Genomic DNA, 27,328 nt, shown 5'->3' with positions numbered 1-27,328 from the left:
GGAAGAAGGAAATGAAGGCAGAAAGCGCTGATAGAGCTGAAAGGGGACTGGAGCACGGGTGACAGTGACAGTATGTCGGGGTGTTCATTAGTGAGGCTTGACTCAGCTCTCGGGGTGAGTGAGAGTTCAGGACATCTGACAGAAACACTCCCTTCCCACCTGCACAGGAAGCTTGTGTGCTAATCGAAACATCACTGTTAATAACCCTCTCATTACAGACACACGCTCTCTGCCCAGAATGCAACCTTTTTTAATGCCACTGTCAGAGTGATAAAAAGAGACAGGGCCAGAAAGACAGACGCCAAAAGACAGAAGGCGAGAGAATAAAAAAGTATCTGAGGAGACCAATATGAAATCTTGGTTAATATTGGTTTTATTATTAGCATTTAATGGAGTTCTATTATACACAGTAACATATTACAGGCTTTCCACATCATTAAGAGCAGTAATCAACTGCACTCATTACTTTTAAATACCATAATGGCTTTCAAATGAACGAATGACACTTCCAGGTGAAGTGGGATTATTTTCTTTGCTCCATTAGTTTATGGAAAATAATATAAAAATATTTTTCCTGCAACGTTTAATTGAATAATATCACTCTTAATTGTAATTTATGAGACAGATAATAGCCTTTATGAGCTTTATTTAAAGTGTGTGCAAGCATGTCTATGTGTGTGTGTGTGTGTGTGTGTGTGTGTGTGTGTGTGTGTGTGTGTGTGTGTGTGTGTGTGTGTGTGTGTGTGTGCGTGCGTGTGTGAATGAATGGATCACTGTATTGTGTTACAAGAGGCATGTTGCAAATCTTGATGGCCTGCTCACAAAACAAGTGTTTATAAAATTGTATTGATTATAACTGTAGAAATTCAGTGATATTAACTTAATCTTGTGATCTCTTAAACATTTCTATAAATTTTGCCTTGTCTGTGCTAAAATATTTTGTTACATTTTCAAGATTTGTATCATTTTTAGACCGTTAAATCTGGTGGGCAAACATGGCAGTTCAGTGCTGATGAGCTTTGTATTTTGAGTCAATTTATAAAAAAAAGAAAAAAAATGTTGAAAAAAAAAAGATTTTTTTTATTTATATATATAAATGAATAAATAAAAGACTTATTTAAATTAAACGAAATTATTAGTACAGACACACTGCATCCCTAAAAATCTATTCCAATCTTAAATCTTGTTAAAATATTTTGTCTTTGTAACATTAAAACTATTCTGAAAACACATGGTATACACACCACAATTTAATTAAATCTAAAATCTAAGCAAATTTAACCAAAATCCTCCTTACTCATAATGGTGTGAGAATGACCCCAGTATAGGATCAGCTGTTTCCCAGTGTGTGTGAACCTGTGTCTGCATGTGGTGTTTCTGTGTGTGTGAATGTACTCGTTATGCTTTTTCTTGCAGCTGTTATTGGCTCTAATGAGAAAAGGCAGATTAACACTTCAAACCTGACCCTGTGTCTCTCTTTCTCATTCTCTCTTTACCCCGTATAGATTTCTCTCTCTTTGTATCTATCGCCCTCTTTATATCTCTTCCTATTTCTGTACTTTGTGCCAAAAGAATCGGCATTTACCAAGCAAAAACTGGCTTTGGCAGGTCAATAAAATTACTTGCAATTTAGGCAGAAAGTCAAGCTGCAAGAATGACTTTCACAAATGTTAACTCTTCTAAATAAAATCACCTAGAAAAAGAAAACGTCTTTTTAATTTGTTATTTGTGCATCTCCTAAAAACTTTTATTTTCAGAGGTGACAACATTGTTTTGTTTAACAAAATGTGGAGACATAAAATAGAAGAGCATGAACTAATATGCAAGAAAAAACAATTAGATATTTACTAAATTAATATTAACTATAAAATATTTACAATTAGCCTATTGTATTTCTAGAAAAAAAAAAGTAGAAAAAAAATTACTTATCTGTTCTCAACACATTACTATGTCCCTTATGTTTAGCCTTCATTTCTTCCATCTTTCATCTCATTCTGAGCCTGTCCAGCGGGACGGTCTGATGATTAAGATACAGATACAGATGTCATCTGTCATACCGTTTTATTACTTACACCTGCATGCTTTTTGTTTTTTCTCACACACATAATCCCATAAATTTGTCTGCTTTATCTGATCTAAACCTGATCTCAAGGACATCTTAACAATGGCTGCTTCAAAATGACATAAAATAAACCTGGATGACCATGTGCAAACCTGCAAATAACAGATGTACAAGCTTTAGCATGACTCCCCCACTGCCCTGGCATTTCATGAACACAAATGTCAAAATACCAGTTAGAGCTGATAATGCAGCGGTTCTCTGAATCTGTGTACACTGTGACCCTGTGTATTATATTTTATGTCTGTCAAATATTTTTAAAGTGAGATCTGGCGGAAATGAATATAAACCAGGGTTGAGCAAAATTCAGAACTGAATAACTGGCATCCTTTCAGTGTTGAGTTGAAGTTTGAACTTAATAGCCACATCACTCAAAGTTGAATTGGAACTGGAATGACAGGAAGAATAAAGGAAATTAAGTGTTCTTCCATTCAGTTCCACAAAAGATCATTTATTTCATAGGATTAAATAGATCAACTAAATACACATTCATAAAAGTGAACTTTTAAAACATCTACCTATCTGTCAGTAAGGTCTACAAATCTACAATATATATATATATATATATATATATATATATATATATATATATATATATATATATATATATATATATATATATATATTTTTTTTTTTTTTTTTTTCTTTTTTTTTTTCAAAACTTTAAATCAATATTCAAAATTTGCCTTGACTAAGAGTTAAATTTTGTTACATTTTAAATTGCAATTCTTCATTATATGTGATACATCAAATTACATTTATTACAATTCAGGAGTTGAATTTGAAAGTTAAAGACATTAAATGCAAAAACATGAATGACATTAAATTCAACAGAACCTGATACCGTATAAAACACTCATCAGCAGACTCAATGAGAATCTGTGAATTTTCTCAATTTTTTTGTGCTAATTTCATCTGCAGTACTGTATGTATTGTGACTGTGCGCCCTAAGAATAATCAGTAAGCCAAATATTTAATTAGCAAACAAGCAATGATCAGGGGATGCGTAGGACATTGTGTCTGACAGGTGTTCTAGCTCTGCTGAAATCTGCTTATCAGTTAATGCCCGCGCTCCTGATTCTCGAAATAAACCAATGGGAGCAAAGAAACCACAGGCCTGCGAGGAGCTCAAACTTTAGATCTGTGTTTTCTCTTTCTTTGTTCAAGGGCATCGCAGCACGATGGTGCTTCACAGCCTTGTCTCCCTTCATGAGGACTGACCTGGAATTCTTAACATCCCATGACACCACCAAAGCACAACCATTACACCCAGAAGCCACCAAAATAAAGGGCATATTGAACTGATATTTACCACATGAGTTTGAATATAGATGATCTACCGTGTGAGACGAGACCACACATGCATGTGATGAAATTAAAAGTTGTGTGACTGCAAGCACATCTGTGATGTTAACAGTTTGGCACTAAAGAGAGATTTTGGCAGTGCATTCTTCTTTCACTGATATCCAGAATGTTTCTAAGCATGGTCAAACACTGTTCTGGAGTGAATAACTTTCACAGGGCTGTATTTAGTAAACAGAGCGTCCAAACGGTTCCAAAAGGACTCAGAAAGTGCAATAAATCATGGTCCTGCACAGTGAGGTAACCCTGCATTCCAGTCTTGTTCCACACTCATATTCCAGAATGCTGAGATAATGTTCTAATTATATGTTCTGGAAATTTTTAAGATCCCAAGTAAATCAAAACATCAGAGTTTTTGAATGTGCATTGAGCTGCAAGCGGACCTAATTCTGTCTATAGTCCTGTACAGCGCACAACACACCCCCTATCCCTTCATCCTTTCATTACAGGAGTGTTATTAAAATCCACTTAAAAAGGCACGCACAGCTTTGCTCTATGGAAAGTATGCAACTGGCCAACAGGCCCCTAAAAGTCTGACTGTCAACATCTGCTTTGAATCTGGTTAAAATATACATGGTCTGTTACAATCGGTCAATCTGCTTGCCTAACGCCTTGTACTGCATTCTAGGGCAGATGGACGGTTTTCTGTTTTAGCGTATGTCTTATGCAGATGGGCTGATTATTCACTTTCAACAACCTTTGCTCAGGTGCAAGAGATATGTTTGAGATAGCTTTGAGGCTTTCCTCTCATGTCAAGCAACAGCTTGTCAGCTAACAACAAAACACACTCACACGAAGATCTGTAGACTAGAAAGTGTATGTTGTCATAATGTCAGCATGAGAAATCCATGGGTCACATGGCAAGGAACCTTTGCAATCACTGTTAAAAAAAAAAAAAAAAATAGCTTAAACCATTCTAGCTTACTGGACTTGGCTGGTTTAACCCTTTTAACCAGAGGTATCCCGCTGGCAATAAAAATTACTAAGCAACCCCATTAATGAAATAACTCAAAAAAGGTATCATTTTAAAAATGTAATTATTTTGATCAACTCTTAATGGGCGCTGAGCAGTCTCTCTAAACTGACGTGTACCAGGGCCCCCCCTCTGCGTCAATATTACTAATCATATTATTCAAACCACTGCCTTGATCAACAAAAACTGGACATCATTTGAAAGCTCAGGTTTCAAAATAGTGTTGAGTTATTTGCTAATAAATTAAAAATATATATACAGGTGCGAAGGGAAGGAAAAGATGTGGTAGAATAAAGTGTACAAGCAATAGGGATAACCGCACCCTGGAGAGGATTGTGAAACAAAACCCATTCAAAAATGTGGGGCAGATTCACAAAGAGTGGACTGCAGTTGGAGTCAGTGCTTCAAGAACCACTACCACAGACGTATGCAAGACATGGGTTTCAGCTGTCACATTCTTTGTGTCAAGCCACTCTTGAACAACAGACAGCGTCAGAAGCATCCAGGACCGGACTGCTGCTGAGTGGTCCAAAGTTATGTTCTCTGATGAAAGTAAATTTTGCATTTCCTATGGAAATCAGGGTCCCAGAGTCTGGAGGAAGAGAGGAGAGGCACACAATCTACGTTGTTTGAGGTCCAGTGTAAAGTTTCCACAGTCAGGGATGGTTTGGGGTGCCATGTCATCTGCTGGTGTTGGTCCACTGTGTTTTCTGAGGTCCAAGGTCAACGCAGCTGTATACCAGGAAGTTTTAGAGCACTTCATGCTTCCTACTGCTGACCAACTTTATGGAGATGCAGATTTCATTTTCCAACAGGACTTGGCTCCTGCACACAGTGCCAAAGCTACCAGTACCTGGTTTAAGGACCATGGTATCCCTGTTCTTAATTGGCCAGCAAACTCGCCTGACCTTAACCCCATAGAAAATCTATGGGGTATTGTGAAGAAAAAGATGTGATATGCCCGACCAAACAATGCAGAAGAGCTGAAGGCCACTATCAGAGCAACCTGGGCTCTCATAACACCTGAGCAGTGCCACAGACTGATCGACTCCATGCCATGCCGCATTGCTGCAGTAATTCAGGCAAAAGGAGCCCCAACTAAGTATTGAGTGCTGTACATGCTCATACTTTTCATGGTCATACTTTTCAGTTGGCCAAGATTTCTAAAAATACTTTCTTTGTATTGGTCTTAAGTTATATTAAAAATTTCTAAAATATTGAATTTGGGATTTTCCTTAGTTGTCAGTTATAATCATCAAAATTAAAATAAATAAACATTTGAAATATATCGGTCTGTGTAATGAATGAATATAATGTACAAGTTTCACTTTTTGAATGGAATTAGTGAAATAAATCAACTTTTTGATGATATTCTAATTTAAAAAAAAGTGACATGACATTCAGCCAAGTATGGTGACCCATACTCAGAATTCATGCTCTGCATTTAACCCATCCAAAGTGCACACACAGAGCAGTGAACACACACACACACACCCAGAGCAGTGGGCAGCCATTTATGTGTAATAAATATTAATACACGATAAATAAATATTATACAGCTCAGATAGTCATATGTCATTTGAAAGGTCTCAGTGCGTAGAATAAAACAAATATAATTATTTGGGGCTTTGACTAAACTTGAGTGAGGCATTACTTAAAATTCAAAACAACAATTTCAAAACTTTAAAGGGCTAAGAGAAGGGCTACCTTGGTTCCAAATGCTGTAACTTTTGATTACTTTAGGATATCACCCCAAAATGTCATCCACATTCAGCACACATGTTGGGGAACATCACCAAAAATGTAATTTTCTCCTACCTTATTTCTTTAATGAGATATTGAATGTCAAATAAGAGCGATATGAAAATTTCCCTTGACCACACTACTTTTTCTTACATTCCATCACCTATTTCTCAGCATGAGAATATTCAAATGCATAGAAAATATAGAAAATGTTCTATCAGATACCACCTACCTTTTGACTCTCCTTGCTATGGTCTTGGAGTTATGAGTCATTATTTTTGTGTATGGCACTCAGAAAACAAAATTTTTTTTAATTCCTTTAAAATGAATCAAGAGCTAAACAAAAAGGTCTGCTTTGTTACAAGATACTGTACTTTTTGGATACTTTATGCTATCACCACAAAATATGAAACAGATACAGCTAACATGCTGAGGAACATCATCAAAAATAATTTTCCTCCTACCTTATTTCTGTCCTGAGATACTGAATTTTTTGAAACTGTCAAAAAAAGACATATGAAAAATATCTCTTGAGCACTCAAATTTTTCTTACATTTTTCTCAGCATGAGAATGTCCAAATGAAATAATTGTAATAACATTTTTTTCACTGAAAGTACAGGAAGTTTTCTATCAAACAATACCAACCTTTTGACTCTCCTTGCTATAGTCTTCGAGTCATTATTTTTGCGTATGTCACTCAGAAAAAAACAACTTCAGTGAGGCAAAAATGGCCTCAGGGCTTAAAGGGTTAAGTTAGTCTCCCAGCCTGGTTTACCTAAAGTGCCCAAAGCCCCCATAAACCAGCCTGACCAGGACTAAACAAGACCAGCTAACCAGCTCAGTCTGGTCTAAAATGTTTTGCTTTTCAACAGGGAATATACTTATAAGATCAGCAACACGCATTCATGCATTATCTCGAGAAACAACAAACTTGAGTCAAAAGCTGTAGTCAAAAGCAAAAAGACAACTCATTAAACATTTATGAAGATTACACGAAGCATTCGATAAAATAATAAATAAGCAGAAAACAAAACAGCAAAACATCTGCCAAACAGAATATCATAATCACTATCATTCCCACTGACTGAGGAATCAGGCTTTGAGGCTGAAATATAAAGTGAGAGAATTGTAAAAGATATAGTACATAAAAAGATGGAGAAGAGAAGAAGATGAGAAGTAGATATAGGGAGTTTCTTTTTGATGACATCCTACATCGGCTGCTCTTTGCACATAATGCTTCTGATATCTCGGTGACATCACTGATGTCACACAGCAAACTACTTAGCATCAAACATGCTGCTCCATCAAGCACATACAATTAAAAAAAATCTTACATGCATTACATTCCTGTTCTGACAGGGCCCTATACTAACACAAATGAAATTCATACTGTCTTACACAGTTCTTCTTAACTATAAAATTTTAGGAGTGACCCATCAGGACAGGAACCCATATATATATATATATATATATATATATAATTTTTTTTTTTTACTGTAAATAGAGACTATGACTTACAAGATTTCGTCGTTTTGGAACTCCAGAACACCATGGGAGTCTTCAAAGTCCTCTCCCCCTCCTCGCGCAGTTCCCTCAATGGTTTTATATGGCAGTGACACCACCCCACGGGCACCAGACGTACGCAGTACCTTCACTTCCATGACACCCACACTCTCACTAATGTGGGTGACTGGCTCTTCAAATGTGAAGATTCCAGCATGGTCATCGTCAAAGATGGTGACTGTTGCTGTAGAGGGCACACCGAGAGTTGCGATGGTCTCCATGTGATTGGCTTCAGTGGTCTCTAGCTCATCACCCTCGTGAAGTACACGGACATTGCTGAGGTGGATGAGGAAGTTCTCATCCTCTTCAAAGATGTCATCGTCAATAATTCCAACTCGGATCTCCTTTTGCGTCTCACCTGACTTGAAAACGACAGTGCCTTCTGTGAATTCGTAATCTGAGCCGGCGTTTGCGGTTCCATCTTCTGTGCGGAATTCAACAGACACCATCTGATTGAGATCGCCTCCACGTCGGATCACATTCACCGCCACGGTTCCACAGTTTTCCAGGCACTGGTAAGAGCCAGGGTCAAAAAAGATCTTTGAAATCGGGTCATTCTCTCCAGTGTCACTGCGCACCTCTTGCATGCTCACCGCTTTACGAGCTTGGTCCGCCGCATGTTTCTTCAGAATGTTACCTGCTCCGGTCATTAAGCGGGTGGCTTGGCATCGGTAGAATGCACGGCTCTTCTGCTGCTGGCTAAGCACCTGGTAATTAGCGAGTTCAATCAACTGCTCCACCTCTTTATCGGGATGTTTCTGCTTCAGTTCCTTCAGGATCTTCGCCATTTCACGTCTTGCTTCCTCATCATCTAGATCTTTGTCCTCCAGTTCCAAAGCCAGAGTTCCATCCAAGAAGTCCACTGCGTGAGAGTTCAACATCTTCCCATCCATCTCGATAGCTACCTTGGACGGCAGGGGACGGTCCCCCTCTGTCTCGATGATCATGCCACGGTGCTTGCCAGCTCGGTAGCGCTTGTAAACATACTTGTAAAACAGGAGGCGGCGGTCAGCGATCCAAGCAAAGACCACGCAAATTGGAAAGAAGAAAAGAGTGAGAAGACCTTCCCACACCTGGACAACACCCGGCGAGATAACAGCCAAGATCAGGTAGAGCCACAAGTAAGCGAAGATGCTCCAAGTGGCGGTGACAAAGAAGACACGCAGGTGTTTCACTTTGCGATGCTCTCCATCGGGCACCACGTAGACACAGATTCCAATAATGACGAACATGTTGAAAGCTGCACTGCCGACAATGGTAGAGGGTCCGAGGTCACCAGCTTCAAAGTTATGGCCACACACTTCAATGACCGAGAGCAGAATCTCAGGAGCTGAAGACCCCAGAGCCATGAGGGTGAGGTTGGACACAGTTTCGTTCCAGACGCGTACAGTTGTAGTGGTCGTTTCACCATTGGATTTCTTAATGGTGATCTCCTTCTCCTGAGAGGTGATAACCTCGATGGAAGCCATGAAGCGGTCAGCAATAATCGATACTCCTAGAAACATGTATACCATTGCCACAAAGTAAACTGTGGCTCGGGCTACCTTGTCTCCAAACGAAGGATTTGGGGGCTCCCACATTGGAAGGATGACTCCTGGGGCACATGTAGCTGACCCACCACAGCTCAAAGACTTGTTGGAAGGAGAACTATGATCTTGGCTGAGGTCTGAAGCATGTTCCGCTGTCACATGGTGGACGTTGTACAGCAGTATCACCAAGATGACTAGACACTGAAAGCTCAGGAAGAGGTGTGGGGAGGTCTCACGATGCCTCATCGTTCCTTACTCGGTGGCAAACTTCTGCTATAATAGAAAGAGAAAAGTGGGATCAAGAGAAAAAAAGATCAAGCAACTATTAAAATGAAACCAGGACATTGATCAATAACTAACACCGACACACGTGTTCTCAAAAACTGTTGCATTATTACCCCACTGATTCAAGGCTGACATTTTTGGAACATTTCATCAGCATTTGCTGAAAGGCACATTCCCAAAATGTCAGGTAAAACAAACAAACAAAAACAAAAACAAAAAACTCTTTCTTGAGCATCTGTCCTTGATTAACTACGGGTCAAATTTGTTTATCAATTCAATCATCAGGTTCATTTCAACAGAATGCATAAACAAGTCCACATGCTCCCTTAAGCCTATAGTGCTCAATTACATTCTTCTAGTTGTTTCTCACTATTAGTCCAGAGCAGTTGGTTCAGATTGGGACGCTGCATGGTGCTTGATTTCAAGTAAGCAGACCTAACTTAAAACAATGCCTGCAAAATGCACCATCATACCAAGGGTGGCAATCTGCCTCTGAAGCAAGAGGAAAAAACACTTATCATGGTGCAAAACACATGCATGGGCACACACCCACAGAGTCACACACACACACACACACACACACACACACACAAACATATCTGCAGTCATCAATGGGCAGAGTGCACAGCAAAAGCTTGCGTACATTACTCACACATTCACATGAAACAAAACCACTAAGCTTTTATTATGCCTCTACATAATTATGTAATCATACGCATTTCGGTAGCTTGAACGATCGTTTAACCTCGGTCAGTTTAGCGACCTGGAATGCAAAAGAATCGAATACAGAGCGCTTTAATTCAGCACTGCTCAAATCTCGCTCACTCTCATTCACATCTACCGCAACCTACTGCTCTCATTCAGCACCTCTACCCCATCCACTGATGAAGCATCTGTTATCCCACAACTTACGCGATGCGGACACGCATCGTTTCTTATTTGGGTTTATTGCTCGGATAAACGTTGGCTACGGTTGCCTTAAGGGCTTTTTTCGTGATGTGCTCATAGATCGCGGGTGTTCTTGCAACCAGATTGTGTTTAATACAACTTTCATGTGCCCATCAGAATCCCGTAAAACGAGGTGAAGGCGAACCGCGGGTTAAAGCATCATCCGCGAGTTACAGCGGACCGGACCGGACCGCACCGGACGGGCACGAGAGCGCACCTCTGTATGGGTCACTCTCCGTAATGATGATGTGAATGTGACGGTGGCACCCTATTAACCCTCGTGCAACGATATCACCAGCATTACTACATGCAAACCCATAATATATACATATAAAGAAGGTCCTCTTACCGTAACGGTGTTCCGTGAAGTAGTCAGTCTGTGGGAAAACGGCAGCAGAAGTGTTAACGGTGACGGTGCGTGTCGGAAGCCGCCAGTAGTATCCCAGCTCTCATTAGTTTTAGGTTTTTATATAGGAGATGCAGGAAAGATTAGAGAACCACGCGAGTATTAAATGCACCCTCCGATTTCCATATACGCGTGTTTTTCCCCAAACAGACCCGTAGCGATCAAATATCTGATGCTTTATCTGCAAATCTGTGAGAGATGAAATGTGCGTGCGAGTTCTTTCTCATTCTTCCCTCTCTCTGCTGGTTCAGTGTGTGTGTCACTGGGTGAGTGAGTGTGTGTGTGTGTGTGTGTGTGTGTGTGTGTGTGTTCGCGCGTGCAGCGGAGCCTCGCGCTCTGCGTTTGGGAAGAGAAAGAGGAGAGCAGGGATCATGCTTCAACGTTTATCTTTTTTCTCGCTGTTGCCCTCTCTTATACACATGTATGAACGCAAACGGTCCTTTATCCGCGTTTCTGATGATCAATAAATGAATTATCAGTCACGGTGACCACGTGATACAATACCGGTTTCATTTGTAGTGGTGTAATACATCACACGCTCGACATCTCATTCATTTTCTGCAACCTCTCCGGCTGGCTGTATAAGCCACACTATTCCATGATGAACGGGTTTGTCTGTAAGTAGTAAAGAGGGAAATCACACTCATTCCTCGAATCAGTTTTTTTTAGGTTCAGCACGTTTAATTCGATTTTTTTTCGAAGTTCTTCAGCTTTGTTAAAATAACTTTTCGCACAATTAGGCTAATTCGAAACAAATATTATATGAACAAATTAATAGTTCACATGCATGCGCGCACACATGCACTTTAATCTCTAATTTACATCTTAATTGCATCATTTCATTAAAACCTAAACAGATTTATTTGATCTTCACCTTTTCATAAACCTTTTGCTTTAATTTTAAATTATTCCATGTGCAACACGACTGATACATACATATACACACACACACACACACACACACACACACACACACACACACACACACACACACACACACACACACACACACACACACACACACACACATATATAATATATAATATTACTGCGCATGATAAACAAAATGACAAATCATTATATATCTGCATAAAAAAACGAGAGCATTTTACAGTAATCTGTCTCTTGCTTACCTGCTGCATACCCACTTTTTTTTTTTTTTGGCTGCAATAACACATTATGTCAACAGAGGCGCCATAGAGGCATGCAGCTCTGAATTACAGCACAGGTGAGTATTCACCTTTGGTGGCCTTTAGTGAATTGCTACTTTCTTTTTCTCACGCACTCAAAATATTAGATCATTATATAGGAATAAACAAGCCTTAATTTCAGAGTCAAATCAAACAAAAGAATACATGGAATTAAACCAAAAAAAACATTGTTTAAACCAACAGAGTGATTTCTTTAAGATGATTTTTCCTCTTTGGAATCAGACAGGTGTGGCAAATAATGTCAGACTTGTGCAAATATTTGCTCAGGCTCTTTTGTTTGAAACAATTTGTTTCATTATTCTGCATTTGGCTCAGAAGTGTGTTTTTTAAGGCCACATCTGAAACCATGCAAAAACAAAGTTACAGTAGTTTTTTTTTTCTCAATAAATCTATAAGGTGAATTAAAAAAGAAGCATCAGCTGTTTTGGCTTTGCTCAGGTGTGGTACAGCGTGGCCTAGTTCTTGTTCATTTTGGCCAGAGGGAGATTTCTCTCTCTCTCTTTCTCTCCTTCCCTCTCACTGTTTCTCTACTCATCCCTCATCCACCCTCACAGTCTCTCTCAAACCTGATGTGTAAAAATGCCAGTTTAAACTACCATTATCTTTTTCACATACACAAATAGAGCTAATAGTTTTCATACAAAGACGATGATATTTGCAGTACCCAACCTTCACACAAACCTGTTGACATTACTAGATCTACAGTCAAACATGATTTATGAGCTATTCAAACAGTACAGAGTGCTTCAAATGTTTTTGTCTTGACAATAATTCAAAATTACATATATTTGTTTTGTCATATTATAAGCTCAATAAGAATCTAACATTATAATTGGCTAATTCTGCAATTGTATAATTCTATAGGCCCCACAGGGAACTTTGCAAAAATGAAAGCTTACTCATACCGAACAAAGGATGAAAAGGCCAACCACTGAATATAGTTACAGTTACTGAGTAATATTTTGTTGACAAACTGAAAAAATGCATTATACAAAGATTCTGTCATATTCTTTGGATCTGCAATTAAACAGGGAGGGGGTGTTCTAATCTCTTAACATGACAAAAATATTTCCTGTCTCTTTCTGATAACATTTGATAACTTAACAGGCTCTTCCTGTCAGCCAAGTCTCATAACTCTCAGCTGTCCTACTCTCCCACCTTTTCCACTCAGCAGTTTCATCTCACTCAGACCTAATGTGACACAAAACCTGTTTGTCTTCTGCACTGTTGGTGACATGCTGACAGTGTATATGTTCTGTGTGTGTGTGTACATGTGCATTTTCTCTTCTTTATGGATGAAAAACCTGTATAAATCTCTATGTCTGAGCAGTGTTTGATATTTTTTACACTTACGTAAATATACTATTGACTCACTGAAGCATTACCAAACCAAGAACATATATTATACTACATTACATTATATTACATTGCATTTGTCAAATTCAATGTCAAAGTCAAAGTCTGCTTTATTGTCAATTCTTCAACATGAACAGCACATACATGCAGAGAATTGAAATTGCGTTACTCTCAGACCCTTGGTGCATACAGATAACACTAACAGTAGAGCATAAAAATACAGATATACAAATATACAAATAAGGACATGTAAAAAAAATATTAAAATATTAATAAAATAAAATATAAAAGTTACTGTAAATAAAGCAGCGCAAGGCACAGGGCAGTGGTGATGCCGTCATCAGTAGAGCGGATGGACCGATATGCAAACTGGAAGGGGTCCAGGGAGGTGGGGTTTGCAAACTTGATGTGGTGCATGACTAGCCGTTCAAAGCACCTTATGAGAATAGGAGTAAGTGCAACTGGACGTTAGTCATTGAAGCAGGATGTGTCAGTGAAATTAATAAAACCTCAAGTTACGGTTTAAACAGGATTGTTTAAACTAAAATTTAAATTGTATGTTGAATGTTGAGGTTTCTCTTTTACCAAAATAATAAAAAATAAGCAAAATTTTAAACTTATCAGAGAAATCATTACAAACACGAAGAACCGACAGCGAGAGATGGTTTAGTGTTGTATGACATGTCTCCGTTGAGAAGAAGAGGTGGCTGCTTGTGGTTAGGCTACTGTGTGATGATTGAAGTGCAGAATAAACAGCAGAATGTTATATTTTCTAATGCACGCACGAATTGCATGTATTCTGACAGCACTGCACGAGCTTGCCACGCCAGGTTTCAAAGTCCAAAGCGTGAGGAAAACTTTGCTGAAACTGTGTAACTCTTCAGTTGCTTATTTTTTTTTTAAAGACATATGATGTTGGCATGCTGTTGTCAACAAAAAGAAGCACTGAGATCTTTCTGCGGGTTTCTGCTAAAATAAAAGCTGAGAAAAATCAACAACTCCATCAAAATTCATAAAGGTTTGTATTGTAATTTTACTGTTGTTCTGTAAAATAAAATTAAAAGGGCAATAATAATGATAATCATAATTACTCTACAACAGTTCTATTAATACATTCATTATAACATCCACACATAGTGTTCAAATTGGGATCTGTAATATATTCTAATGTTTTAAAATAATTCTCTTCTGCTAAGCAAGGCTGGCTTTATTTGTACAGTAAAAAAATACATGCATGATCTCAAGTCTTAAATGCAAAATGTCTTTGATGCAGGTCTCAAAAATAGCCCAAAAATATTATTTTACTTACTTATTAATTATACGTTAAATTATACTTTGGTATAATGTCTGCTTGAATGTAAAAAAAGTGTTAAGAAAATATTTTAAAATTGTTGTTTTGTAATTTATTTTTTATTTTATTTATTTATTTATTTATTTAAAGCAAGACAAAAGCAGAAAAAAAGCACATTTTGGTTATTTAATTTATGTAATGGTGACAAAAATGGCAAAATAAGCCTACAATGGTGGAAAAAAAATGTCAAAAAAATATATATATATTGCAAAAAAAAAAAACGTGTTTGTTATGCTGCCCAGTATTTAATTTTGTTCGCTTTGGCCAATAATTTTAATTTCGGGGCATTACTACTTAAAACTTTGAAAAAAAGAACAGACAGCCTAGACATTGAACTAAATAACTCCTGTGTTCTGAAGTATAGAGTAACAATCATGCAGGTTTTGAAAAAATGTCAGGGTGAGTAAATGATGCCAGAATGTTCATTTTTGGGTCAACTATTGCTACAATCACAAGTGTAGCTGTTAGTGTGCATGTTTGAGGTTCAGTGGGTCTGGCTTTGCCTTCAGGGGCGTTATGTGCTGCTCTTTTTGAGACCAAACCGTGTCGGCAGCACAGAGCGCCAGAGGTCATGACAGCAGTCACCACACTGGAGTCGTTTTGCTCATTCTGGACACACTCGTGTGTGTCAATAGATATGTGTAAATAATCAGGAAATTAATTATATTGCAATTACATCACAAATTATATTCTAATACCCTGACTTATCCTACTCTCCCAATCAACAATCATCTGAAAGATTACTGAAAAATGAAAAGGAGAATCATGTGCTCACAAATCTCATACACACAACACCATCAAAATTTAATTTACTGGTATAGTCCGAATATATTGGCATTTACTGATATAATTTACAGTACTTTGATATTTATAAGAGCTTGTCACCTGACATTGACATTAACAGGTTCACCTGCTGTAATCTTTCGTAATTAAGGTGTACTAATACTAGGCGGTAGATATGGCACAAATACCTTTACGACTAATATTTAAAGGTACAGTGGAGGTATCTTTGAGGGAACTGCCCCATTAACAAGGTGCACACAGCTGTTCAAAAGTTTGGGGACAGATATTTCAATTTATTTATTTATTTTTATTTTTATTTTTTTTAAGAAGGCACTTATGACTACCACATTTATTTGATCAAAAACAGTTATTAAAGTAAATATTAGTGGAATATTATTATAATTTAAAATCAAAAGAGGCCTAAATTTCTGCAAATGTTTCCAGACATTGGTTTTGAATATTGGTGTGCACAAACTGTGTCTGTTGTCATACATATGTATGACTGTTTACATGTTTAAGAGCCAATTAGATAATGGAAACAAACATCTATGGCCACGTCCCAGAAAAAACTTGATTATATGCCATGCGATTTGCATCCAAACAGTTTATAAAACGTTCATTTCTGCCATTCCATTAAAATGTGACCTATTTTTTAAGTTAGCTGTGAGAGATGCCAATATTTGACAAGGAAATGAGTTGGTTCAAGCATACCCAAAGACAAACCAGCAACCCAAACCAAACCGATCCAACAAGAGTGTACTCAGCTGCAAGCAATTTGAGCTTAGATCAGCTGTGGAGTCATGGGATTTAGTATTATTCCAATTACTGGGTCATTGTGTGTGTGTGTATGTGTGTGTGTGTGTGTGTGTGTGCCTAACATCTGTACTTGAACCCCTGCTGTGACTATGAGGCTTTCTGCCAATAAGTTCCATTAAGACTAACAGTAGCGATTAATCACTTCTGATGTCGTTTATTACATACTGAGTCAGATCATCATAACTAAATGTATGATGTCTTAAAAACTGCAATGATCCCCAAGATGATACTGGAGTGTTAGAACACCCAGTTAATAAACCCAAACAACACTGAGGCTGTTGTGGAAGAGTAAACAAGTATTTTCTACTACCATCAAATAACCTACAAAAAAAGGATACAAGCTAAAATTTTAAATTGAAAACATCATATTTCAAATCCAGTACATGTCCAACAGAATCTGCAGGCATGCATTGTTCATATTGGCTACGATATTAGATACTGATTTACATACTGATTAAAAAACATGTTTAGCCTGAATGCACTGTAAGTCTCTTTAGATAAAAGTGTCTGCTAAATGCATAAATGTAAATGTAAATTTGGATGTGTGTGTTTACAGAATAGTTTTTCCCAGTACACACCCATATCTGTTCCCAAAGGGCATGCTCATATCACTAGCAATTTGACCATTATTGTGGCCAAATCTGTGAAACATTTGAAGCTACAAATATGATGTACTGTACAGCTATTAATAACCCTGCACTAAACCCAACACTGCAAAACTGATTATTAATTTTATCTTTAGCTTGTCTTCCTGTAAAAATAGATAAACATTCTTAAGATATCAAGACTTGTTTTCAGTTAACTATTTTTTTTTTTACCCAAATGACAATTAGTATTTTCTTGTTTGAAACAATGTGTTGGGAACAAGATAATTCAAGATATATTCTCCAAAAACAAATTTAATCACTTTGCTCCTCAAGTAAATGTATTTTGTTTTTCCCAAGATGCTATTTTGTAGTTGAAAATGATGAAGAAAAATACAAAGTACAAAGAACAATTCAGTCAAAGGTTCTTTAAAGAACCATCTCTTTCTTACCTTTCCATAATTTGAAGAACCTTCTTTCGCCACAAAGAATCTTTTGTGAAACAGAAAGGTTCTTCAGATGTTATAGGTTCTTTATGGAACCATTTAGACAAAAAAGGTTCTTCTATGGCATCGTGAAGCACCTTAATTTAGAATAGTGTAGTTGCAAACAGTCACCATAATGCTTGATTTATGTCTCCATGTGTATTGCTTAATTCAGTTATAGATAATAAGCAGCATACTGTAAACATATCGTTTAAAATGACAATCATACAGACTAACAGATAGATGCTAAGCTCATACAGAAGCTAACCTCACAGTATCTCTCACATTGAGAGTCAGTGAGATTTCTTATCAAACATTAGAAAGCTTCTGTATGCGAGTAAACTTTCTCCACTTTGAAAAACATGCACCATGTGTATGGACAGACTTATTTATTTTTACTCAAGATCTTGCATATGATTATTTGCTTTTTTCATGTACCCTCAAACGATGCACATGTGACTGAAAACCCCAAACAAAACACTCAGACTTTTTTTTGTCTAAAGTGGTTCAACCATAGTGATGAAATTAATGTTGGTGATGGCACCACAAGAATACACACATAACCAAACTCATCACTAGCAACTATCTTGAGCTTTGCATTTGAAGGCAGCAAAAAAAGGCAGAAAATATTTATTTAATGCTTTTAAGGGCACATTTAACAATAAAATTGGCATTATAAAAATACAACAGAAATACTAATAACCTACTCAGGAAACAGACTCAATGAATGTGGGAGAAAAACTGTGTGTCTGTGCATTTCATGACTTTACTTTTTTGACCTTAGCCATCAGTAATATTGATGGTAGAGCATTAAACATAATCAGATCACTTTTTGCAAATTTGTTCTAGTAAGTAAATGCACATAACTTATATTTCATTTATTTACTGATAAAACACTTTTAAGTGTAAAATACACTTTTCTCTTCTCCATAATGTATTCACATACACCTACACAGTCCACATGACTCAACAAAACTATATCATTTTCACTGTAATCATCAAAGCATGTCTATATTGTGAGGACCATACAAACCATGTTGGTGAAACCAACACTTTGTCAAAGAATAATAGAGTTTTATATGAAACAGTTGGATTTATATTATCAGTTGGAGACCTTTCCATCTAGACCTGTCAATTGCAAATGTAGTTCATTTGAACTTTCTATTCTTTAAAGAATCCTGCAAAAATGGAACATGGTTCCCACAAAAAAATTAAGCAGCAGTGTTAAGTGGTTTAATCATATATAATAATAAGAAATGTTACTTAAGCAAAAAATCAGCATTTTGGTATGATTTCTGAAGTGACACTGAAGACTGGAGTAATGACTGCTGAAAATTGTATTAAAAAATAAAATAAAATAAAACAGATGTTATAGTTGTAATTATATATTTGTTACAGTATTACTATTTTTATTGTATTTTTAGTTAAATGTAGCCTTGGTTGAGGATAATGTTAGTGTAAGAGGCAGTTTATCTTACTTCCATCACATTTCTTTCAATATTATATTACACTCTTGAAAAGGTGATTCAAGATGCCATAGAAGAACCTTTTTGTCTAAATGGTTCCATAAAGAACCTTTAACATCTAAAAAAATCCTTTATGTTCCACAGAAGGCTCTTTGTGGCGAAAGAAGGTTCTTCAGATTCTAAAAAGCTAAGAAATAGATGATTCTTTAAAGAACCTTTGACTGAATGTTTCTTTGTGCAACCTAAAATGTGTACTTCTATGGCAGCGCTGTGAAGAACCTAAGCACTTTTATTTTTAAGAATGTATATTATATCACATTACATTACACTATATTATCGAAATGTTCAATAGTTAAAGAAACAGAACAATTCCTTTAAATAATCAAAAGCTTAATACACTTAAAATTTTGATTATCTGGATTTATGAAATACCACTTAAAAAAAAAACATCTACTTAATACATGAATGAGATAAATGATGTGATTTGCTTGGCTATTGGCAGGATTAAATGGAAAAATAAATCATTTGTTTACAACTCCATTAACATTACCCAGCAATGACCAGAAAGATGAAACAGGAAGATGAAACTCATATACACTCATGCAAATACTCCCATACCCAGGTCTTTCTATTCCAGCAACTTTATAAAAGGCGATCCATCAACCTAACAGTCTCATTGCCTTTGATAATTGCTGTGTGTGTGTGTGTATGTGTATACCAGCATGTGCATGCGAAACAAAAAGAAAGAAAAGACGGGGAGTAATGGGAACAGAACTCAAAGGCAGCTGTGGTCTGTCATGTGCAGAAGGGACCAGAGATGAATAGAGGAGAGAAGAAGATGGGATGAAGGGACAGATTTCTGTGCAACTGTCTGCGTGTGTATGTGTGAATAAAGGGCAGGGGGTTGTTGAGCAGAAAGGTTTGAGTGGGCATGCAAGACCACAGGAGCTGTCAGCTCCGCAGCACACATTGCACCAACGTTTCATATTCACGTAAGAACGTTTAATAGTCTTGGGCTCGACTACTTAAAAGGTAATTACCATAATTATCAGAAACCCTTTCGTTTAACACGACACGGGGAGTCGTTTGAATGACGTGCAGCGTTCACCAGAACATTTCATGGAAAAATTTGCCTGTGTTTGATCGCTCATCATATGAAGAGTGAGTAGAGTTCATGGGTCATTATGTCAAGATACTATTTTGTGATTTTCTGTAACATAAAATGATCTAAAGTAAAGCTTAGTTCAGCATGCTTCAGTCAGGTAACCTCTAATTGACTGGACACATACTGAGGGCCTAATGCTGATATTCAATGGAAATCAAAGACTTTGATTTAACATACTGTCTACATTCTGTGGTTATACAAATGAAGGCAGACACACATTGAATAGACCTGTTAACAGGAGTGTTATAATGGCATCAAGTTTTTGTTCTTAACCTATGTTGGCCTCTTTCAGAGAGACTCTAGCCTACGCTTTCACCTCCTTGTGAATAACACCCTGTCATTAGCATAGTGATTATGAGCATAAGCATGGCTAGACTCTCTTTACCTGTCAATCAAATGAACTCTCATTGTAAAATCTTAGATTATACAGGTGCAAGAGGCTTTTTGTATGAAATGTTAGTTGTGTTTGAGAGAAAAAAAGCATAGCTCTAATACTATTCTAACATTTTCCCACCAAGATGTGAATTATTTTGGGGTCTGACCCCCCCTAATTAAGACTTAAATCCCCTCAAAATTTGGGGGGTTTTGTCACATTTGTTTAGCATACAAGTATGTGTTTTAACAGTGTTTTCAAATAACATTTGGGTAAACCCGCTAAAAGTTCATCTGAGGAGGTTACTATAGCAACAGTAGGCTGCTCAAACCCTGTGCAATTGTATCACTATCTAAAATGATCTTCTTTGACTTTAATTAGGCCTTTTGACATTGCTTATTTATACTTAAAAACACTAATATTCAAGATATAGTCTATGAAAACAAGTCTTAATGTCTTAAGAAGTACAGTAAATAATCATATATGTCATACAGTATATTGGGAGGGGGGGTATAAGTGGCAACCCTAGGTGCTAAACTTGCTGCTGCTTGTCATTAAAGGGATAATATATTCAAAAATTTATTTAATCAAATTACTCAAAAATCATTATTTACTCACCCTTTTGTTGTCCCAAACATGTATTAATTTATTTATTGTTCTGAAAACAACAGAAGATACTTTAAAAAATGTGGGTATCCAAACTGGTCCGCAGGGACTTTGATAGTAGGAAAACCATTGTATAATTTACACAGTGAAGTGTATATAGTGTTTTATTTTTATGTTTATTCAATTTCTTGAATGCAGCTTCTAAATATACCACTGTATCTTAAAAATAAAGCACTGTTTGTTTTCTATGTTAATGACAAAGATAAAATTATGACAAAGATGTTTATCTTCACTCAATTTGGCCTAATATCTGTCAATCTTTTTTAATTTTTTATTTTGTTATCTTATAAGTCTTGGTTAATAAAAAAATGGAAATTATGTTACTCAGGCTTAACTTGAAAAATAGTAAAAACCAACATGACAAAGATGTTTTTCTTAGAATGTTCAAAATCCCATAATTTCAACAGGAATTCACACACCCAGATTTCACAATGGCTTTAAGTTGGTCATGTAGATTTGCCATGTTGACCAACAGAAAACTGATTGGGTTGAAAATTGCTTTATGTGTAACCTGTGCTTCATATATTGTTACACTGTAGACGATCTACAATAGTAATTTTTGTCTGTGTAAATTTCACTGAATTCCACTGCACCCCTGGGCTAGAATTTAAAATGTGTCAGTGAGTTGATGTTAGCTACAGTAACTGAACTAGTGGCACTTTACTGCACCTAGGAAATTACAATTAACAATTGTAATTTAATTAACCTATGAAAGGTTTTGAATAAGTCACACATTACTCATTACCACACTAAACCAAAACCACTCCTAAAACTACTCAAGAAGCACCGCGACTGTTCACACATAACTAGCAGCATATCCCAGCACCAACTCCAACATCATCTCTGTAGAACTTCACTTCAAACTTAGGCCTAGAAAGTATGCTGTTTTTTTTTTAAATGTTACTGGTTCAAGCCCACAGGGAATTCAACTACTGTGTTCTCGAAAACAACCCCTTCACTCACTAGTCTTTATCAACAGCATCCCTGAGCTTAAGAATTCAGCAATGAATTAAAAAACACTCAAACATCTAAAAAATGTGTGTGCAGAGAAACTGATGTTCAAAGCACGCCACATGTACATTTCAGCTCTTGTTATTCTCTCATAAATACAGGTACTTTCCAGATGGTCCTCAACAGTTTTTAGTGGCTTCCAATCAGATCAAAGGAATGGAAATATAGCATAGCAGATCTTCTGATATTACAAATCACACAGGCACATATTCTTATGCATAGACACGCACACTCTCAGCTGGAAAATATGCAGAATGAGAAGTTAAGCAAGCAGAAATAACAATGCTCACAGCTCATCACCAGCTCTGCACTGTCACAGTTCATGCCAATCAATTCTCAAACCAGTGAACAGCTAACAGCTAACCTTTTCCCTTAGAAAAAGGTTTCTTCAGTTACCTTTTGCCTAGTTAGGATCTTGTAAAAAATAGAAACTAAAGTTACGGTTACACAATGCCATTTCTACAGCAAGTATCTCTTTCTTTGTTGACACTATCTGTCTTTTGAAGAGCTAACATATCAAAGTTTCCTCATGGACATTTTGCCCCCTGTGACTGAGAGTGAGGAGGTCACAGCTTGTGCCTGCAGCTGTGATTTCAGAAGAAACAGCACCATGCTGACCAGACCAGGCAACCAAGCATCAAAACAACACCTTTCTCATCGGGAGATGGGGGCAAAAGACATCTGCTCAAAAGCCTGGAAAATGGCACTCTTCGTGTAAACTGTTTTACAAAATGGTTCAATATTCCATCCATATACTGTAAAAAAATCATTGTAATTTAACTATAAAACACAATAAATTTACTGTTAAATATTCACCACCTGTTATTGTGGTCATTTTTAATATATGTTAAAGGTACAAAAATGTTTTATTAGCACTGTGGTCTTAATTCAGCAGAAAAGGGCTGCTGATTTACCAGTTTAAACAAAAAGTGGCTAATTCATATGAATTTGTAAGACCTCACTTGTATGAATTCGTACGATTTGTCAAAAATTTTTATGTATGTATTTTACAAGTTGGCAAATTCGTGAGAATTGATATAAAGGACCAACCTTAGCCCCACCCCTAAACTTACTGCTCACAGAAATTTTACAAAAATGCAGTGGTTCTACAAATTCGTATGAATTAGCCACATCTTAAAATATATTTTAATTGGTGAGATAGCAATTATAAATTAGTTTTAAAATACAATATTTACAGGTTTTTCTGTAATTGTTGACATTTTTACTGTATTTTTACAAAATAAAACCATATCTGCCAGTGATTTCCTGTAAAAACTACAGGATAAAATAAAAATAAATAAATAATGTACTCAGCAGGGATGCATCAACATTACAATTCTGGCTGATATCGATTAACAGATAATTATTTTCATGCTATGCTCAATTACTAATAAATGGCAGATATTAAAATAATATATTATTTTGCCAAAACAATACAATTTTATAATAAAATAAAAATACTGTACAACTAGGTAAAGATTATGTTTAAAAGCGTTATTGATTTATTCATGTTTTAAAGATTAAATCTAAGGCATCATCAGGTGAAAGCTAATCTAAATGTAAAAATAGTGACAACAAGCATGTGGAATTAAATATCCAATATCAACAAATGATAAATTTCTAATAATGGCCAATAACTGATATGGAACCAACATCTCTAATTTTTTAACTTTTCTGCCATTGACAAGCAACTGTACAACGTCAAGCTTTTATCAACGTCTCACTGGAATGTTTGGTCTTACAAAACCCACTAAGCTGTTTAGCAGAGTTGATGTGAATGAGGCGGTTTCTTGACTTACTGAAAGTGTCTGTCTTCTCATCACAGGCAGCACTGCTTTAATTTATTCACACAGGGGTACCCTCCACTTTAAAATGCTAATTGTGTCCTCTCTTGACTGCTTTTAGCTTCAGTAAAGAAGCTAGAGCAAGAAGTACAGCAACTGTTAAAATTAGCTTACTGTGACAATATGGGGCTGGTCATGAGGAGGAAGTGTGTTTTACCGTTTAAAAGAAAAAATGAGGAATACAAAATATTGCTCCATTTTGGAGTTGCATAAAAGAGGCTTTATGTAGCACTTGGTTGCACAGAAACCAAAGTAATTCACATTAATATTGGGACACCAGAGAACCTGCTCGGTTATTTCTAGGGGCTGTGCTGTTGTTTCAGGGCCCAAAACAGACATGACTGAGAGGTTATGTTAATGGAAAGATTTTAGTGAAAGACTTTCATTAAAATGAGTTGAGTATTGCATTCCTTTCTAGTTACTACACACCCTCCTATTCGTTCTGCAGTCACAGAAATGTGAAAACAACATACGCCGCTCATACATGCACATTGATATTCACGACAGGAAGTGGATGTGTGCCAAATGGAGTTCACAGTGTTATCATTTACTCATCACTGTGTCTTTTGAATTCTGTGTGACTTACATTCTTCGGTGCAACACCAAAAGAAAAATTACGAATTTCCAAGCTCTTTTTCTATACAATGAAAGTGAATGGTGACCACAGATGTCAACCTCACTTTATGACAAGAATTTCACTAAATAATGAAACATTTCAGCCTGTTCTCTACACAACGTTACTGTATGACTTCAGAGTATAGTGCATGAGTCATATGGGGCACTTTTATGATATTTTATGTGGTAAAGATTGACAGTACTTAGTCACCAATCACTTTAACTGTATAGAAAAAGAGCCTGGAAAACTCATAGTTTTTCTACTTTGCCATTCTAGAAGAGAAAAAGAGCCACACCAGTTTGAAAACTCATGAGGGTTAATAAACTATCAAACTATTATTTTGAAGCAAACGAACACTTCTATTATTTAGCTTCATGTGGCACTTTCAGAATGACCAAAAAAGTAGAAACACGCATATACCTATTTAAACACTTTATACCATACAGTCGAGTCCACAGTTTTGGAGTTCAGCTTTATCTTTGATTTTTCTCTGACTGAGAAACCGGCCAAGGAGAAGGACGTTATAAAGAAGCAGAAAACGAAGTTACACAGTCAGCGCTCAGCTGCTGCAGTGAAACACAAAGCTGAGCTCATTTTAATGAACCCAGTAAAAGACAAGAAAGAAAGATTTGTGTAGCAAAATGATGCCTTTACCCCTTTTTTTTTTATAGGAACAGTGACGCAAAATGAGAATGAACTTCATGCTGTCCAATATGGCAAACAATAATATTCTCTTCAGGCCTTGAAACAGCCTGACTGGAAGCAGCAAATATTGCTGTATTGATGGAAAATCACACAGTCGGAGTGTAAAACGTGTGTGAAATGAGTCTCACCTGCCATGTTCTGGACAGCTCTGCAGGTTTCCTTCTCACAGCACTGGAAAATGCCTGGTAAGATGTGAGTATCGGTTAGTCACTGGAAAATACTGAATCACCTGCTTAGGTAATATTTCACGAATGGAGTGTGTGAGTGGGGGAAGTGTGCGTGTGTGTGTGTGTGTGGTGGGGGGGGGGGGTGAAATCATGTATTCAGTGTCTCACTGAGCACCACCCAAAGTGGGCCTGGGCCGTATCATATTTAAATAATAATATGGGTTTATGCATCACCTGTGTGTGTGTCTACAGTTTCAATGTGTCAAGGTCAACAGTTTCCATCTAACCGTAGAGTCCAAACCTAGTGCCAAAGACCTACAGAATTCTTTATGAGCTCAATCTTTTGAGGCCACTATAATTCTCCCTTCCTGTGTCTGTAATGGTTTTATTGAGTGAAACACATTTCATTGAGCGGCTCAGAAGAGCAGCGTGGTCAAGAATTGTCTGCTGTGTAAAGCATGTGTCCTTCAGGTTATACTAGATTATACTAGTTAATAATTGTGAAGTTGAGTTATTAATGCTGGAAAATGGTGATCCATCCATCCAGTGTTTACGATAATTTACATGGGATGCCTGTTTAGATTAAATAGTGCCGTGGCAATTTTTAATTACAGGTACTATATGAGACAAAAGTCTTTTGAATATTTATTTTCCTGCAGGAAAAGGTCTACATTCAAACAGTCAATCAGGTTTAATGTAGATTGCACCAAAGAGGAAACACTTAACATTCCCTGTCACACATGTCTTGCACATTCACATTAAATAGATTTCTTGTTATCTCTCAGCTCATCGAAAACTCAAGCATACTGAAACATGACAGTCTAAAGAACACTCTTTAGTAAAGAGAAGCAATTAATACAGAAAATAAAATTTCCTCCACAAATAGCATTTAAGATCAATGTGCAGTTAATCTAAGAATTTGATACAGTACTCAAAAATATTAAAGAAAAACATGGAAATATCCATGCCGAACCTTTAAATCTGCTTTCACACGTGTATGAATTCAACTGTGATTTTGTTGTCCATTGTGTGTGTATAAGATGATAAAATTACATACACACGCAGTGCAGCAATCACACTTCTAATTATTACCACGACAGCACCGTCACACTTCCCACAATTACGTGTTTTATCATTACTGCAGAAATAATAGAACTCGCAAACATAGGGCAAAGAACACAATTACTGTGGACAAAGAGGAAGGAAAAGGGTCTGCAGTATTTTGTAGTTCTGCTTTGGTTTATATCTCTATAATGGCCGATGACAAAGTGGAGGTCAGGCTTTTTATGAGAACAGCCTCAATAACACACCCTGATGCACAAGCAAATGAAAACCATCTGTGGAGGATCAGCTAGTTAGAAATCTCACTGTACTATTTCAGTCACAATCGACTGGCACGAGCATTAACGTAATATTGATGAAACACACACTGCACAGGAAATATGAAATATATAGAATATACACAAAAATATGCTATATATAATACTATAAAAGAAAAGTTAGAATATATAATAAATATGTATTTATTATGTAAAATATGTTATAGATAAGTGCTGTGCATGCTTTGTTAATATTGTTACATCAACATTTGTGCTTAACTATAGCTTGACATATTTAACCCTGGACCACAAAACCTCTTAAGTTGCTGGGGTATATTTTTAGCAATGGCCAAAAAAACACTGTATGGGTCAAAATGATTGATTTTTCTTTTATGGCAAAAATCATTAGGATATTAAGTAAAGTTCCATGAAAATATTTTGTACATTTCAAAAAGATAAAAACATAATTTTTTTTTATCAG

The 27,328-nt window shown here is 36.7% G+C and overlaps 1 protein-coding gene across 5 annotated transcripts in view; it reads right to left on the bottom strand.

Annotated features, from left to right (window-relative positions):
- The window catches only part of slc8a1b (solute carrier family 8 member 1b), a 107,030-nt gene extending 81,467 nt beyond the window's left edge, over positions 1-25,563 (bottom strand). Inside the window, exons 1-2 of one of the 5 annotated variants that reach the window (XM_059520216.1) lie at positions 25,490-25,563; positions 7,717-9,563 (exon numbers count right to left, since the gene is read on the bottom strand). In XM_059520216.1, the coding sequence (XP_059376199.1) occupies positions 7,717-9,536 (1,820 nt within the window). In that variant the 5' untranslated portion in view covers positions 9,537-9,563; positions 25,490-25,563. Of the gene's footprint in view, positions 1-7,716; positions 9,564-10,872; positions 11,268-23,995; positions 24,118-25,489 lie in introns of those variants that run through there. The other 4 variants (XM_059520217.1, XM_059520218.1, XM_059520214.1 and 1 more) reach the window with 4 other exon arrangements.
- Between the last annotated feature and the right edge of the window lie 1,765 nt (positions 25,564-27,328).

The sequence above is a fragment of the Carassius carassius genome, chromosome 32, assembly GCF_963082965.1.
Source record: "Carassius carassius chromosome 32, fCarCar2.1, whole genome shotgun sequence".
Classification (NCBI taxonomy): Eukaryota; Metazoa; Chordata; class Actinopteri; order Cypriniformes; family Cyprinidae; genus Carassius; species Carassius carassius.
This window is presented reverse-complemented; position numbering and strand designations above follow the sequence as displayed.